The 18,352-nt window shown below is 31.0% G+C and overlaps 1 protein-coding gene across 3 annotated transcripts in view; it reads left to right on the top strand.

The window, feature by feature from the left end:
* The window catches only part of LOC120414169 (histone lysine acetyltransferase CREBBP), a 52,976-nt gene extending 51,096 nt beyond the window's left edge, over nucleotides 1-1,880 (top strand). For all 3 annotated transcript variants that reach the window (XM_039575227.2, XM_039575225.2, XM_039575226.2), the window contains exon 15: nucleotides 490-1,880. In XM_039575227.2, coding sequence (XP_039431161.1) covers nucleotides 490-1,221 — 732 coding nt within the window. In that variant the 3' untranslated portion in view covers nucleotides 1,222-1,880. The remainder of the gene's footprint in view (nucleotides 1-489) is intronic.
* The last annotated feature ends 16,472 nt before the right edge of the window (nucleotides 1,881-18,352 follow it).

Genomic DNA, 18,352 nt, shown 5'->3' with positions numbered 1-18,352 from the left:
TAGGCACCAAATTTCCATTCCAGGAAGAAAATTTTCCAAAAACAAGTTTTTTTTTTTAAATGTCTATAAACAAACCTCGGATTTGTAATCAGAGAACAAAATTACACCTTAGATCAAAGTTTCTTTGCAAAACGACGAGGGGTTGAGGCTTCCGATCCGATTTCGTGTGAGTTGGCAGAGAAATACCTTATTTTAACATTTGCAAAGCGCCATTGTATAAGAATGCACTGAAACATCACAGAGTATTAAAGCGGCCAGGCCTACTGTGTAAAATTAGCCGCAAACATGACTCATTGCGAATGCAATGGTTAGAGTATAGTATGAAAAATTAAAAAAATTAGGAATTCTGCAATTGTTAATAAATTGTCAAATACTGAAAACATTCAAAATTTAAGCCCAAATTTTTTTTTAATTTTTAACATTAAAATTGCTGATTTTTTGGATTTTCCAATTTTATTCAAGGTAACCTTACATTGTCTTTCTCCCCAGATCCAACAACAGATATGGTACAAACAGCAGCAACAACAACAGCAACAACAGCAGCAGCAGCAACAACAGCACCAACAGCAAATGCTCCTACAACGCCAGCTGGCCATGTCCGGCGGCAACAACATGCAACCGGCGCCGCCCTACCAGCAACGACCCCGGCCCCAGCAGCAGATGGGCGTCGGCGGTTACGGCCCGGGCGGCGGCATGTTCCCCGACCAGCAGCAACAACAGCAACAGCAGCAGCAGTACATGCAGCAGGGCCTCAAGCCCGGCCCCGGCCAGCAAGGCCCGGGCGGCGTCAACGTACTATCCCAGCAACTGCAGCAGGGCCCGGGCGGCCAAGTGATGGGTCCTCCGACGCCGCAGCACGCGATGCAGCAGCAGCTCATGCAAACGGTCCGCTCACCTCCGCCAATCCGATCCCCGCAGCCACAACCATCACCGCGAGCCGTCCCATCTCCGCGAGGAGGCGGCGGCGGTCAACCGTCGGCTTCCCCGCGCGCTCAACCCTCGCCCCACCACATGCCTTCGCACTCGCCAGCGCCGAGTGGCGGCGACATGCACAACCACATGCACCCCCACCAGAGTCCGGGCGTGGGCCAGGGAGTTCCCCCTGGGGGCGGTGATCCGAACCAGATGCCGGGTGGGGGAGGGGGAGGCGGTGTTGGCCCCAACGATACGAGTCCCCTGAACGCGCAGGACCAGCTGACCAAGTTTGTCGAGCAGTTGTAGTCGTACTGAAGAGCTGGACGTGGCCGCCAGCCGGGAGGAGAAGGAGGAGGGGGGAAGCCTTATAGTTAAGTGACGCCAGAGGGACTCTGTTAGCACGAAACCCGCGTAGACGCAGCTCTTCTTATTCAAGTGCTTTCTTTTTCGTTTTGACAGTTTTCAGTTTTAAGAACCAGAAGTTGCTAGGTTTGAAGGTTACATTTTTTCACCTGTATGAAATCGTTACAACAGCAAAATTAGTCTCGATTGTTTAAGAAGAGCTCCAACAACACACTATTTTTACTTGAATTGACAGAGAGCAAAAGAAAAAAACTATTGAAAATAACAAAAAGAAGAAAAAAAAACTTGTTAGAAGCGTAAGAGACATTATGTAAAAAAGAGAAAGAAAAACAAAAAAAAAACATTTAAAAAATTAACGGCAAGCAAAAGCGAGTAAGTTCACCTAGAAGTGTATGATAATAGTGTAAGAAAGAGTAGACAAAATACACACACAAAGCTCCTAGTATCGATGGCTAATTTAAACGAAAAAAAAATCGCAATTGATTTTTTTGTAAATAACTCTCCAGTGCACACAACAACAACTCTGTTAATTTTGAATCGAAACAATCGCATTTTTCTTTTCGCTAAATAGGAACAAACAAAGATTGTTATTTATTACCACATTTTTTTCGTCTTCTTTCTTTTGTGTTTGTGCTGTTTGGCCAAAAAAAAGAGTTTAAAATTAACGCCAGAGAAAGGCGGCGGCGCCGCCGCCACACCCACATTTACATATTAGAGAATGGCTGTGCTCTGTTTGTGTTTAGGACAAAGAAAATTATGACAAGAAATGAAGAAAAAACGTGGTGTTTTTGTTTCAAGGCGGAGAAGGGTGTGGCGACGAAGTTTCGTTCTTTCTTTGAGGTGCGTTAAATCGATGATTTGATTTGTAAAAAGAAAAGTGTAAAATTCTGTAAATAGCTTTACTTTTATGGTTTTTCCGCATAACTGAGCAAATCAACCTCAAGTGTGTGTAATTCTTTCCAAAAAAAAAGCAAAAACAAAAGTTAGGTAAATTGTTAGATCTCTGTGGCGGCTTACAAAAAAAAACAAACTAAAATCGAGCGAGTCCACAACTGCGGGGGCTCGAATCTCAAAAAATGTGCGTGTCCAACATCAAATCGCTTTCTAACCGGGAAAACTCTCAACTTTTTTTTTCTAAAATAATTATTCTAAAAGGGAAGTGGCTTTCCCTTTCGGAAGGTTTAACGGGAAATGGTTCGTGATTTCCAGCTTGGAAGGTGGTTTGATGAAACATGCGCGGGACAGGAAGCGAGAATCATGAAGCATCTAAAAGATGGTTCTGCCGAAGGCAGATTGACGGGGGAAATGATTCGAGTTGATAAACAATGGGAAAATGGTTTAATATTAGTTAAGAAGTGCTTTTTTCCAGGGTGGAAAGTGCGTTTTAAGAGGGAAAAGTGGAGAGATTTTATGCTGAATTTAATGCAATTTTTACATTCTCTAATATTTTTTTTATTCAAATATTCTGTAACGAAAATGTCCATAAAATTTCGCATTTTTCATGAAACTTACATGAATTTTAAAATGAAATTTCAATGTTTTTTTTATTTTACAAATGTTTTTTTTTAATTTTTCAGAAATTTAATTTTTTTTACGTAAAAAAAAACTTATAGGGCAGGGGGGGCAGAATGGCCCGCCTAAGTAAAATGCGCCAAAAAACCATAGAAAAACATGAAAACTTATGAATTCAGTGTAGTAGGCTTATGCTTTGGGATGTTCCCTTCAATGTTATATACTTGGTTGATGAAATTTTTTAGCTTAAAACTGTTTTTGAACCACTTTAAAAAAAAAGTTTTTTCGACTTTATTTCCAGGGTGCGGGGCAGAATGGGCCACCCTGCGGGGCAGAATGGGCCACCTTAGAAAACAAGTCATTTTGTCTAATACATGGTGTCGATTTCTGGAAAAGTCAGGGAAAACCTGGAATTGTCAGGGAATTTTATTTGACCTGGAAAAGTCAGGGAAAGTCAGGGAATTTTAAGCTGGGTCAGGGAATTTCGATGATCTTAAAAATATTACTACAAAATTTTATTTCTTTTTGAAAATTCACCCTTGATGATGTATTTAAATGTCTTCCTGTCCAAACTTTGCAACATTGATAATATTTAATTTTTTATATTGGTCAGTCCGGAAGGAACGCAAAACTCGATATAAAAAATGCTTAAGAAAAGGATCACGATGAAAAGCGCGTAGCTTGTTTGCAATATGTTTAGGTTTAATAATCAAAAAAAGAGGATTTGCTTTAGATTTGAGTTCAACTGAAAATTACGAATTACTAGCGCTCACAAGGTGGGACAATATGAGGCAGTTGCCACACCATCCTCAGAGATTTGTTCTAAAGTTGGTCGTTTGCTCAGCATATCATACATATCATATATATCATATTATATCATACAAAAATTGAATGATTAAAAAAATCAAAAGTTAAAAAAATCGAACATTTGAAAATTTAAAAAAAATCTAAAATTCTAAAGCATGAAGATTATAAATTTTGAAAATTCAGGAATTCTGATATTTTGGTATTGTTGATTTCTTAATTTTTTAAATTCTTATTCTAAAAAATTGTAAGGTTAGAAATTTTTCCAAAATTTCACTTAAGTATTCGTTACTTAAATTTTTATTTATCTCGAAATTAAACTGAACTATGATTTAAAAATGATCCAAAGTTATCTAATTTTGTGTAATCTAAAATGTAAGCAAAATAGTGATGGTGAAATGAAATTAAAAATTAAAGAATTAAATTCAAGAATTAAAGAAATAAAACAAACATTTATGGAATAAACAGGGTTGTTACGGACGGCGCGGATTTCGAGCGGTAGCAATTTTAATTTAAAAAAAATATTGAGAGAGATAAAATTATTTTCAACTTAGGCCGTTGCAAATATTGTTCAAAGTTTATGTCGCCCCCCTCCTCCTTCAAAATCGGTCTGAAAAATCAGGGGGCAAAACAAATATTTTTCCAAAAAACTTCAAAATTTCCATGAAAATAGAAGTCTAATCAACTGAAAACAATCTAAAATGCTTTTTTCTGCATTAATAATCATATTTGGGCTTGTTTAAAAATGTTTTGATTTTTTATGAAATTCCAATGTACAGCACCGCAAAAATTTTATTTTTCGCAAAAAAAAAATTTTGTTTATACTTAGATATTTTGGAAACTAATGATGCAAAACAACTGGACAGGAGTATAATGCATTTAAAAACACTTTTTTCATTAAAATGTTGAAACCATGGCTCGTAATTTAAATTTTTATACTTTTTTATTTTTTTGCCCCCCCCCCCCCTCGACTTTGATCAGAGTCGAGGGACATAAACTTCAAAAAATATTTGCAACGGCCTTATAAAGAAAAATATTATCAAGAATCAGGATAATTTTTTTTTCGTTGAGTGCAAAAACATCGATTTCTTATTAATTGAATCCGAAAATTTTTGTTTTTTTTCTCAATAAGAAACGTCGAAAGATGAAGATTATGTATTTCTACACTCAACTCATTTTTAAACATACGGACTCTGAATATTGAATTTCTTTAAATTTGTGAGTAATGTTTTTTATCCTTATTTAGTGTTCTTTTACTGGATACACTCAACCCCCGGTGGTTGGTCACTTTTTCGTTTGACAATTTTTTAATTTGTACCCCGTTGGTTGGTCAAAGTCAAACTAAAAAGTGACGAACTGTCACTTTTTACACGGCGATCACGCAAACTATCAAAACAAACGTTTGATAGGGTGTGTGAGCTCCGTGTAAAAGGGGTGTCAAACTAAAAAATGACCCCGTTCGTTTGACAACAGTTTGTGTCAAACCATCGGGGTTTGAGTGTACATTCAATTTTAGACGGTATTCAACCAGCAGAAATATTTTTTTTTAATTTGAACATTCTTGAACAAAGATAAAAAAATCAAAACATTGAAAATTTACAGCTCCAACATTTAAAATTGGATTATTCTGAAATTAGGAAATAATATTATGAAAAATAGTATTTAAACCCAAAAAAAAATCATACTAAAAAAAATAACAGATCCGATTTTTAAATTTAAAAAATCTGAAAAAAATCAAAGATATCAATATTTAAAAATAAAAATTAAAATAAAACAATGAAGAGAACAACAAAAATATATTTTTTTAAATTCTTAAATTCTTAAATTCTTAAATTCTTAAATTCTTAAATTCTTAAATTCTTAAATTCTTAAATTCTTAAATTCTCAAATTCTTAAATTCTTAAATTCTTAAATTCTTAAATTCTTAAATTCTTAAATTCTTAAATTCTTAAATTCTTAAATTCTTAAATTCTTAAATTCTTAAATTCTTAAATTCTTAAATTCTTAAATTCTTAAATTCTTAAATTCTTAAATTCTTAAATTCTTAAATTCTTAAATTCTTAAAATCTTAAATTCTTAAATTCTTAAATTCTTGAATTCTTAAATTCTTAAATTCTTAAAATTTTAAATTCTCAAATTCCTAGGTTCTTGCATGCTGCCATTTTTGTTACCATCTTAGATTACAGAAAACCTGATAAAATTTGAAGTATTTTTGGAGTTTTTATTTCGGTTAGAGAAATTTTGAGAAGAAGATGTAGGAAAATTTGCTTCGATTTTTCTAAGTGACGCTTTGGTAAGATCATCGAGCATGAACTGTATCTTTAATTTAAAATCTCAAGATCGAGAATTTATTACAATTTTGAAATTTTATTATTTTGTTATTCAGATTTCTTTCAGTTTTTAGATCCAAATTTCTATATGTTGAAATTTTTGATTTTTTTTTGCCAACATGTTTTGGCTTTTCCCTCTAGTTTACCTAATCATAGCAAAAATACATTTTCAGCGTTTCAAGATTCTGCGTTCTGAAATTACAAAATTGAAATTATTATAAAACTCTTTTGTTTGTCGCAAAATTATTTTTCTTAAAATGACGCGGATTGGGTTTTGGGATGGCGCGGATTTTTTTTCGATTTCTCCGTAACAACCCTGAATAACGGAATTCGAGAGTTCAAAAATTTATAAAATATGGTCTCTTCGGAAAAGTTGTTTCCAGCATCCGAGATTTCATAGGGGTTGTACAACTACATTTTACATATTTTTCCCAAAAAAATATTCAAGGGGTTACAAGGAGGAGTTCCCGTGGTCAGATCGAGCTTAAATTTGGAATCTATTCCAAAACACCCAAATATCTAAGTTTGATAAGTAATGACTTTTTGAAAAACTCCAGCAGGTTGTATTTTGTTTTTATTTTTATAAAATGTATTGATCGTGTGAATGATCGTCTGTAGGCTCTGATCAAAGTAGAAACCATTTTTTTAAATTTTATAGCAAACATGTTTTTTTTTGTAAAATTATTTAAAAAGATGTTTTCTTCAAATATCCAGAAAACCGTTTACTTTAAATACAATCATTGTTGAAAAAGACCTAGATCTTTTTTTAAAATCGTAAACATGTACTTGAAAAATTCACATTTCATTGTATATTTTTCATAGTTTTTCAGTTTTGTTTTAATCTTTCTTAAGGTTCTACAAAATTACATATTTTTTCAAGTTTTTGTCTCCAAAACCTTTAGTTTTTTTTTCTATAAAAACACAATCAAAAATGGCATCGGCCTTATTCGTTTGAAAATTCGGCAAAAGGCAACAATTTCAAAATTAAACATGTCTTCTTACTTTAATTCAAATTTTCAACTGATCGAATCGCAATTTGAAATTTGCAACAATTGTAATTATTTCTAGAGTCCTGTAAGCTATTGTGTTTCATATGTTTATAGGATCCATTAAAAAAAAACTCTAGATTTTTTGGTAAAGGGCAACATTTAAAATGGCATCACCAGATAAAAAAACATAGGACAATTTTATGGTTACTCATTTTGGATGTTCGATAAGAAAAAAAATGATTGACAAAATAAAAAAAGTTTTTAAGTTTTTGCAGAATCCATCGTTAAAAAAATAAAATAAAAAAGTCATTGAAGTTCCTCAATATCTTAAATTTCCAATAGGAAAATGCATGAAACCATAAAAACGCTCCAAACAATATGTTAGTAAAAAATAGAAAATAAAAAAAATTGGTGGTCTGGAGAGGTCAGGGAAAAGTCAGGGAATTTTATTTTGGGATTTGGATCGACACCAACCTTTCTAACATAGTTTCCATGAAGTTAGACCACTTTAATAAAAATAGTCACTTACCAAAACAAAGATTTTTGAAAATAGTGTTAATATGTTGAAAAAGGACACTATTTTTACAAATAATCATCAAAACAACTAAAAAATCAACTAATGTTGCATTAAACGTGATTTTTGAAGCTACCAGGAGTGAAATAATCCATTTAATCCAAATTTCATAACTTTTGATTGTTTTTATAAGGCAGGATAAGGGTGGTCCATTCTGCCCCCAAGTGGATTTTAATTTAACACTTCTACCACCAAGTCTCTAAATGATTTTAAGGTTCCGTTGTTGTTTGTATACCTTGGTAGTAACATCTAGTAACGTTATAAGCATTGAGCAAACTTTTTCAAACAATCCAACTTTTCAGAAAGCTTATTTAAAAACCTCGAAATAAACAACATTTGCGTAGTTTTGTCAATAAATTTACATTTTTGCTCATAATTCGAAAAATACAATGAATTCAAACGTCGTTTTCGGTATGGTGAAGTTATTTGACGTCCTTTATAAGACCCTTGCCTTACAATTGGTCTAAATCCATTCTAAAGCCCAAAACTAAGGGTGGCCCATTCTGCCCCCCTGGTCCATTCTGCCCCCCCTGCCCCTATTTACTGCTACAGGAAGTATTAGACTATGACAAAAAAAAACAAACTCGCACCTTTTCATGTTTGACAGTTCTGCAAACAAATGCTGGCAAACAAACATGGCAGGCAAACTGTCAAAAAGTGCTAGTTTGTTTGTTTCTCATAGTCTAATACCACCTTAAGTAATCGTTTTGACGCTTTTATTCTGCTAACAAAACTTACACGAATGCAAAAAAAATAGGTTGAAAATTTAATCAACATTTTTCAGCAGTTTCAAAAGCTCAAATTGTGGAGTTTTTTCTTTTAAAAATAACATAATATTTTTTTCATGCATATGTTTTTTTTTTCTTCTAAAGCACAGGATCAGTAACTGTAAAAAAATATTTATCTTACTATTTCTATCTTCCGGCATTTAAGAGTATCTTCTCAAATAATTTTATGCTACTCGCTCTTGCTTCGTCTTTTATCTCTCTCACTAAAAAATGCAAAACATATTCCTCACACTAGCTCTCAATCTCATAGTACTTTGATGTGAACAAGTGACGTCATCAAGTCGGATAAGAAGAGCCTTCAGCTTTGTAAAAGAGAGTGAAAGATGTAAAAGTTCTTTCCCTTACATTCTTCGATATCTCTCCAAATGCAATCCGTTGCAATTTTTTTTTGAAGAAAAAATGAACAATTAAATTAATTCTACTTTTTGGTTGTTTTAAAAGTTGGCTTTAAAATCTCTTCCACTCATTCTCTATATTTTGGTTATATTTTTCGGTAATTTCAAGTCAAACAGCTTGCTAAACTAACGAAACTTGAATGAAGGCAAAAGAAAGAGTTTTATGAAAGATTTGACCAACAAAAAACTGCAAAAATGACGAGAATTGTTTCTTTTCGATTTTTTTTTTCTTCATAAAATTCTTCAATTAACTTGACAAAAAAAAAAACAATTTAAGCCAAACATTCAGCTAAAAAAATAATACAATTTCCTCTTGCAAATCAGCTGATATCTTCTCAGGTTTCATATGTTCTCTCACAAAAAAAAACATTGCTCAAAACGTACTTCTCTCGCTTCGTTCACTCTCCTTCTCTTAATCCCAGGCTACTTGATGTGACCAAGTGACGTCATCAAGCTTGAGCAAAAAGAACTTGTTGGCAAAGGAGAGCCAGAGAGAGAGAGAGAGAGATGATATTTTCCTTTAATAAAATCACTCTTGCCACATTCATTAAGATGAAGGCGGAAAAATATTAAAAAAAATAAAATTGGCTGATTTTGAGACTTGGTGTTATATTTATCGGTTATTTGAAGTCAAACAATTTGCAAAATTTTCTTTTTTGATTTATTTTATAAACAAAATAGTGAATTTTTATAAAGCGGACATTTGACCTTAAAATAAAGACTTTTTTGCTAACAAATATATGCTTCTGAGGCATCGAAATGCAATAAAAATAGTTTGAAAAATATTACCGAGTTAAATTAAAAACAAACTCATTAGAACATCCAAATTCTGACGAAAAAAATATATTCTAAATAATTATCTAAAAAATGTACATTTTTACGAAATACACTTCTGTTCTTATTGATTCGTCTTTTCTCTCCCAAAACCATGCTCCAAACAAACGCTCTCTCTTTTGTCTAGCCTTCTTCGATGTGACCAAGTGACGTCATCATTAAGCTTGATCGAAAGAGCTTTCCAATTTGCGAACGAGAGAAAGAGAGAATGGTGTCTCTCTCTTTTACGAAAGAATGGTTTCTCTCTCTTTTACGAAAGAATGAAACATATTTCAAATGTTATCAGTTACTTTATTCAACTGAAAAAAAAACCAAAAAATACGCCTCCCACGCGGTTCACCGCTCTCTTCTCTTGCTTAATCTTTTCTCTCTAAAAAAAAAAGAACTTTGAGCAGACTTCTCTCACCCTCACTCTCTCAATCGTAGGCTACTTTGATGTGATCAAGTGACGTCATCAAGCTTGAGAGCTTCCAACATTTATAAAGAGAGTAATAGAACTTTCTCGCGGAGTTCAAAGCCTACTTATTTATTTGGGAAAGCAAGAATTGCGTCGAATTTGGGTAGAATTTTCACAACTTTTCTCTCTTAAATCTAGATTCAATTTTCAAAACAACCTATCCCTCATGGGTTTCCTATGCAGATAGGGCCTTTTGAAAATTTAATCGAGAAATCACGTTTTCCACCCTCCAAAATTGCAACGTTTCAAATGTTAGAAGAAAGCAAACGAGGTCTTCTGCGTTCAGCTTAAACACGTGTAATATATCTAAAGGCCCCGCCCGGCAGAAACTCGTAAAGTATTAAATGTTATTTAAACGTTTATTTTTGATTCTGTTTTTTTTTCGCTCTCGTTTTTTTCGTCTTAGTTAATCCTTCCAATTTGCAAGCAAAAACAAGAAAGCAAAGTAACAAACACACTTAACTTAAGCAAATAAATACGATTAAGTAAAAAGTTGGGGGAAAAACATGTTTAAATGTGCATATTTGAGATAAGGAAGCAAACGAAATAGGATATTCTAAGAATATATATTCTGTGCGACGCCGAAGGCGCACGAAAAAGGTTAGACATTTTTTCTTTCTTTAATTTTTCTTTTCTTGTAGACAAAGCCCCCGAAGATTAAAGAAGCGGAACGAGGTGTAATAAGTAATAACTAAAAAAGATTAAACACTAGGCACTAGTATAAAAAGGAAAACCAGGAGATCTTAACTTTAGCGTATAGAAAGTAAATACAAGAAAAACGAATGCAGCAATTGAGTGTAAAAATATAGTTAATGCAAATTCACAAAGAACTAGCGGGTAAGGTTGAATCTTTCACTTTTAGACGTGTAACAAAATGAGGTGAGAAAACAAAACAAGCGTGGGGTGAGTGAAAAAGAAGAACAGCACTATTGATTAAGAAAGCGATATTTTTTAAAAGCGAAAAATATATGTAAAAAATACCAACTTGCTTGGGGATAGAAAACAAAAAAATACCACAAACACTGACGTTACTAAACAAGTTCGTGTTTTGTCTTAATTTATTCTAGATTTTTAAGGCATAATGAAAAAAAAAACACACACACACATCTTATACTAATTATACGATTTAACAAGTAAGAGCTACTACACACGCAAAGCTAAAACACGCCCCCAGCAAAAAAAAATAATTAGAGAGCGATCAAGAGTAGTTGCACTAGGAAAAATACACACGCAGCATACATGTAAATCACGCAACACACACAAACAAACACAAAACTCAGTGGATTCGTATGTGTTTTAGAATGGCTAATTGTTGTGTGTGTGTGCGCGCGCGCGAAGTAGGAGGAAGACAATTGTAACTTATTTTAAGATGATGAAAATGTAGAGAAAAAAACGCAAAACATTCAAAACACACACACACTGAATTAAAAGTACAGTCGTTACTCAATGAAAATAAGAACAAGAAAAAAAATGAGTGTGTGAAAAACTGTGCTTTATAGAGAAAAGAATTGAAGAGAACAAACAAGCAAAAAACCAGCGCAAGAATGATAACACACAGCTTATATTTAAACAAAACAAAAACATAAACAAGTACACGATGAAGGAGAAAAAAAAGTAGCAGTGGCGCGGTTTTCAAAACAAAGCTCTGCTGTAGGAATAAAACGATGATGATTAAGATCCAATGTTGGTGTCGTGATGAACTTTAATAGTACAGAAATCACACACGCACCGATGCGCTGAAACGAGGAGAAAATGTGAGAAAAAAGAAACTAGGAAGTATATAATATAATTATAATTATTACCTATTATTATTGAAAAAACAAATGCAAACATATTATTCATTATTGATAATAAAAAGAAGTGAAATGAAAACGTGGAAAAACGCATGAAAATCCAAGAAAAAAACACTATATTTGAATGTAAAAAGTAAACATATGGAAAAATAAAAAAGTAATTATATAAAAAAAAAATAAGCTCTCTTTTCTCAATCTCGAAGGCAAAAGAAACTTTCCCTTTTTCTCCACGCCACGCTGCCAAACGGCGTGTTTTTTTTTTGATATTTAGTTTTAGCGCGCTGCTGAGCAGTGATTTGTTTTAGCACTGTTTGGTTACAGGTTTTCGTCCGTTCTGGCCGAGATGGAGGAATTGTCCACCCAGGTGAGCTGTGTGCCTATGTAAAACTGACCAAATATTTTTTTCTTTTTTAGGTTTTCTACATTTTTTATATAAAAATAATGTTCCAGTTTTTTAAACCTCGAATAATATTTTTAATTTTTGATTTTGATTAATTTACTATTTTTTATTTAAAAATTTTAAATAACAAATAGCAAAATTCCAAAAGCTTAAAAATTTTAAATTTCGGGAATTGTGGATTTTTTTTCTTTTTCCTGTTTGTGGAAAATTTTGAATTTCCTGATTTTCAAAAAAAAAAATCAAGTTCTATGATTATGGATTATTTTTTTTATGCCTTGATCCCCATTTTTTTCGTTTTTTTTAATATTTATTTAAATTTGAAAAGAAATCTTCTGAATTTTAAAATTGTGTAATTTAATATTTTCGAATATCAAATTTTAAATCTTTTTTTTTTAATATTCGTATCTCAATTTTTTTCTCAGCATTTTTTCCTATTTTTTTTTAAATTTAAAGAAGGTATTCAAATTATTGACTTTTAAATCTTGGATTTTTTTTTCAAATATTATTTTTTTGATTTTTGTATTTTAAGATTTAACGAATCTTTAACGTTTTTTGTTTAAAAATAGTTTTTTATAGTATTAAAGTTTTAAATTGTAATTTTTTTTTAAATTTTTAATGTTTTGAATTTTAAAGTTTTAGACTGTCAATTTTATTTTTTACGCTTTGAATTTTTTTTAAATTGTAGAGTTTTTACAATCATTTGAATTATTAAATTTTGTAACTGTAATATCCAACAAATATCCGTTTTATTTTTAATTTTTATTCTTTTTAGAATATTTAGTTTAATATTGAAAAAAAACTTCTGAATTTGAAAATTGTGTTACTTAATATTTTTGAATAACAATTTTTTTTATTTTTTGTTTTTTTTTTATTTTATTTGAATGAATGAAATTTTTAATCTTTTTTTGAAATATTCGCATCTAAATTTTTTCTCAACTTTTTTTTTGCTTAGTCTTATTAATTTCAAGTAGGTATTCAAATTATTGATAGTTCAAATTTCTGAATTTATTTTTTTTTGCAATTTTTACGTGATATTTTCTCCGTCATGTATTTTCAATTTTGAAATTATTACCTTTTCACAAATATGTAAAAAAAAAAGTTGGATTTTTTTTCGAATATCAAGTTAATTTTTTTATATTTTTGTTTTTTAAGATTTATTGAAGCTTGAAGGTTTTTTTGTTTAAAAATTGTTTTTTTAGATGTTTACTGTTAATATTTATAGTTTTAAATTGTATTTTTTTTAATTTTGAATGTTTTAAACTTCAAAGTTTCAGACTATTAATTTTATTTTTGCTATTCCGTCGTGAAACTACTTACTTTTCCTGTCATTCTTGAACGACGAAATAGCCTACTTTTCTGTACCAAAAATAACAGAATCGAATAGCAACACTTTTCAAAATAAATGCTGAAAAGTTCTACTTTTCAGCACTGAAATGGGTGCTGAAAAGTTGAACTTTTCAGCACTTGTTTCGAAAAGTTACACTTTTCAACATTTTTTGATTTAAACGATTTATTGACAAAATACATGAAAATTCGACTTAAAATTTCACTCAATGGGTGTTTTTCGAAATTGCAAAAAATGTTGTATGGAACTCGTTGCAAAACTTGATTTTTTCAGCACTCGTTGTATTTATCCAACTCGGTGAACCTCGTTGGATAAATGTACGACTCGTGCTGAAAAAATCCTCTTTTTGCAACTTGTTTTTTAACAAACTGTATTCAGCTACGCTGCAAGTGAGACACAATTTTACAGTTTTGCTATCTTACTAAACTACACAATTCAGTTATTGTTCCTTTTACAAATATTGCTTCACCTGCACTTTAAACACTGAAAGGGATATATTCTTAAATCCTGTTGGTAGAGAGTTAAACATTACTTAAATTGAAGAATTTTTCCAATCTTTTAAATTTTTAAATTTTGTAGATGTAATATCCAACAAATATCCAATTTTAAATCATTTAAATCTTTTTTTCTAATTTTAGAATATTTTTTTTATTATTTATGAATCATAGATTTTAATTATCAATCTTTTTTTAATTTTGATTTTTAAATTTAGAGTAAAAAAATAGGAATATTCTAATCTTACATTTTTGATATGTTCTTAGTCTAAGTTTTTAAACTCAAGTTTAATTTTTCATCTTTCGTATCTTTAATTTTCACGAATTTAGAGAAATTGCCCATTTTTTATTAATGAATATGAAAATAATCTTTAATCTAATTTGTTTTTTTTAATTAGAGATTTTAATTTAGATTTTTTATGCGATTTTTTTATTTGTAATTTTAATATTTTAAATTCTATTTTTTTATTGTGAAAAATTGTTTTTATTTTACAAATTCTGGATTTTTTATTTTTAAATAAAAATGAAATCATTTTTTTGATTATGAATTTTTAGATTTTTTGTTCATCAAAATTATTGTTTTTAATTGTATTTTTTTTTGTTATTATAAAAGTTTTGAATTTTAAGATTCAGATTAACGATTGTATTTTTTCGGTGCTGTACATTGGAATTTCATAAAAATTCAAAATATTTTTAATCCAGCCCAAACATGCTAAATATGATATCAATGCAGAAAAATGCGTTTTAGATTGTTTTAAGTTGATTTGACTTCTATTTTCATTAAAATTTTGAAGTTTTCTGAAAAAATATTATTTTGCTCCCTGATTTTTCGGACCAATTTTGAAGGGGGGCTATGAAAAATATCTACAACGGCCTTATGAAATTTGACGAATTTCTAATGTTTCAACCATGTTAAAATTTTATAACCATTTTTAAAATTTTCAAAATTTTAAATTTTTATTTCATTATTTAAAAAAATATCAGTCCATGTTTTTATTATTTTTTTTTAATTATTGAATTTTAATGGCTTTAAATATTAGAATTAAGTTTTTTTTTTAATTTTTAATCTAATTATTATATTTAAATCAGGGAATTCAAAATTTTTTCGCATATCAAATTTTAATTTTTTAGCTCAAGATTAAAAACTTTTCAAAATGAAAATTTTCTATTTTTTTCTTTTTCATTCTTAAACGTTTTATTTTTATTTTTGAACCTTTAAGTTTTTTTATCATTACATTTTTTTGAATTTTAAAATTTCCAAAATTAAATATGATGAGGTGGGGTATGATATATGATGTGCAAATATTATTTGTGCAGGCGAAAAATTTGGTGCAAAGTTTGCAGTAATGGCTCAAAAATCAGGACTCAAACATAACTAAAAAAATAATTAAAACATTATTGAAAATAGTCGTTAAATCATCTGAAAATAATTCATAATGCATTAAAAAACCTCTTTTTGTGCAACTTCGATGCACAGATTACCGAAAAGTTTTTATGTTGCAAAAAAAAATATCGTCAAAACATAGATTTTTTGTAGGGAATGACGCATTTTACAAAACTTTTTTTTATTTAAAATGTAAAAATTATGGACTGTGATCTGATTTCTAAATATTTTTTTAGCACCTTTTTTCGGAGAAACTTTTCTCTTCTTTCAGAGGGTTTTTAAATTCTCATAAAAAGAGGGTTATTATTTTTCTTAGACTTGCCATCAACTGTTTGATTTTGGTTTAGTTTCAATATTTTTTAGTTTTTTAAATTTCATTCATTCTAAAATCGTTTAATGAAGTGCGGTTGGCTAGTCGTGGGCGAGTCGGGTTTTTGTGTTTTTTTCGATGTTGAACGAGCGTGGTAGTGTCTAAATTGCGTCAAAAAGATTAGGTCTATTCCCGTACTGCAGAATTCTGCAATTCTGCACAAAAACGGCAGCAGAGCGTTCCCGTACTTTTCTGCAACAAAAGTAACTTTTCTCTCAGGTAGAACTTCTGCAGTGAGAGAGGTAGAAGTTGCAGCAAAACCGTTCCCGTACTTTTCTGCAAGCTCTCTCTTCTCTTTCTTGTCGAAAAGTTACTGCAATTTGGTGTGATGGATGTTGAGTACACGCTTACGTAAAGTTTGCAAGTTGGGTGAAATCATGCATTTTATTACTAGTTGCAATAAATTTGATGTTTTATTATTACTAAATTGAAGTAGCCTTTTTGAAGGGACGTTTGTAAATTTTGAATTGGGTCCTAAAATGAAGCTTAGATTGCTGATATTATTGTTTCCAGCGATATAGCTTATTTTTCTGAGTACAATGACCCTTTGTACGACCACATAGAGTTTAAAATGGATTTTTAAATCAATTTTGAAAAATAAAGCTCACGGTCCTTCTTGACAGGAAAGCTCCTACTTGACAGCTCGTTCCAAGGGGACCATAGTTGATCCATCGAAAAAAAAATGTCTTGTCAAAAAAAAAATCGCATTAAAATGAAAAAAAAAGTGATCAGAAATGGTTTTAAATCGTGTTTTTTACTCGGGGCAAGACAGTGAAAAAACTAGAATAAACGAGAGTTACTCCGGGAGCAAACGGGAGGAATTGAGAGAAATTCTGAGAAATGAGAGAAACCTCGCTCTTCTCTTCAGAAATGTCACTTTTGACATTGTTGACGTTCCTCATCTGATGTCATTTTTTATCGCTTTGATTTTGCCTGATGAAAGTTCGCTTCTTTTTGCGCCAATTACTATTTTTCTATTTCCATAAAAAGGTACGATTTAAAATTGCCATTTTACCCGAATGAAAGACAAGTTGTGCGATAAAAGGGTAATTCATTGGTACCAACGGTGACATTTCAAATTGTCAAAGTACCAGAACATGTCAAAGTACCAAAAGGTGAGAGGTAGGCTCTCACTGTATGGAGTTTGACAGGCTGAAATCACCATCTGTCATCCCCCTGATCATTGTTTGCATCAGGACACTATTGGTACGTTCGTTTGATGGCTAGTTCGGCACTGAGTGCAGCACTCAGAGCTGTCAAAGTGTTTCTTTGAAGAAACTCGCGCTAGTTCCGCACGAGATTCGCCGCCATCTTGGAACTGAAACTCTAGTGCCGCACTCGATATTTTTTCAGTTTCATGCGAGTTCCATGCACACTGAAAAAGAATGTTCGTTTGAACCAGAACTGGCACCGACGAGTGCGGCACTCAGTGCCACACTGGCTGTTCAAACGAACGTACCATATGACGAGGAGTTCGTCATTTTTGGGTTAAACTATATTTTTTTCACTGGGGCTAGAAAGCCTTATAGCGATTTTTTTAGTGTTAATATTTTAACCTGACAAAAAAAGATAACTAAAGTCAGTATTACAGCACGGCTAATAGCTCAACCAAAAAAATGTATTATAAAAACAAATAAGGCTTTCTAGGCCCAGTGAAAAAAATATGATTTAACCTAAAAATGATGAACTCCTCGTCACAGTGTCCTGATGCAAACAATGATCGAGCTCGAGCTGTCACAGCCCTGCGAAGTATGTTGGCTGACATATCGGGCGGTCAGTCAAAAAAACCAGCTAGAAGTCGCTTGACAAAAAACTTTTGCTAGAAAGAGATAGGAAACCTGATGCAAACAAACGTCCAGCTGTAATGTAAACATACTTTGAATGTATTGGTAAATTTCTGACTAGAAAGCCTTATTGTTTTAAAAAACTTTTAAAAGACACATTTCTTCTGTGTTAAATAATTTCAAATAAATATTTGTTTAGGAATAATTTTTGATCTTCAATTGTTTTTGAATAGACTAAATATGTGTGTTTAAATAATAGGTCAATTTAATTGGCAAATAATAAATTGTACTTTTAACGGTGCTACCAATTTGTATTCTTATATGAACCAAAAAATTTGATGTATTTTTGTCGAATTCTTCTATTTTAAGACATTTAAATTCTAAAATTCTTAAATGCCACCATCTTGAATCATAAGTACATAAGTACAATTTTTTTGGAGTCATATTTTAGGTTAGAAGCTCAGATTAGAGGTTGGAAATTTCGACAAGTTCTTCGGAAAATAGAATACTAACTGTTTATATTTTTAAAATATTTGAATTTTAAAATTTTTGATTCACAGAATTTTAAAACTTTACTTATTTTTGACATTTTTTAGTATCTTTAAATATTTTTAACTGTAGCTTTTGAATTTTTGGTGTTCTGAACTCTGAAATATTCAAACTTTTGATTTTTTTTATTTAGAATTTTAAAATATAAGAATTTTTAAGTTTAGGAACTTTTAAGTTGAAACCCATTATTTTTTTTATTTTAAATTTTAAAAATTATGATTTTTTGATATTTTAAACATTTTGATAGATTTAATTTTCTATTTTTTGTATTT

Source organism: Culex pipiens, chromosome 1, assembly GCF_016801865.2.
Source record: "Culex pipiens pallens isolate TS chromosome 1, TS_CPP_V2, whole genome shotgun sequence".
NCBI lineage: Eukaryota > Metazoa > Arthropoda > Insecta > Diptera > Culicidae > Culex > Culex pipiens.
This window is presented reverse-complemented; position numbering and strand designations above follow the sequence as displayed.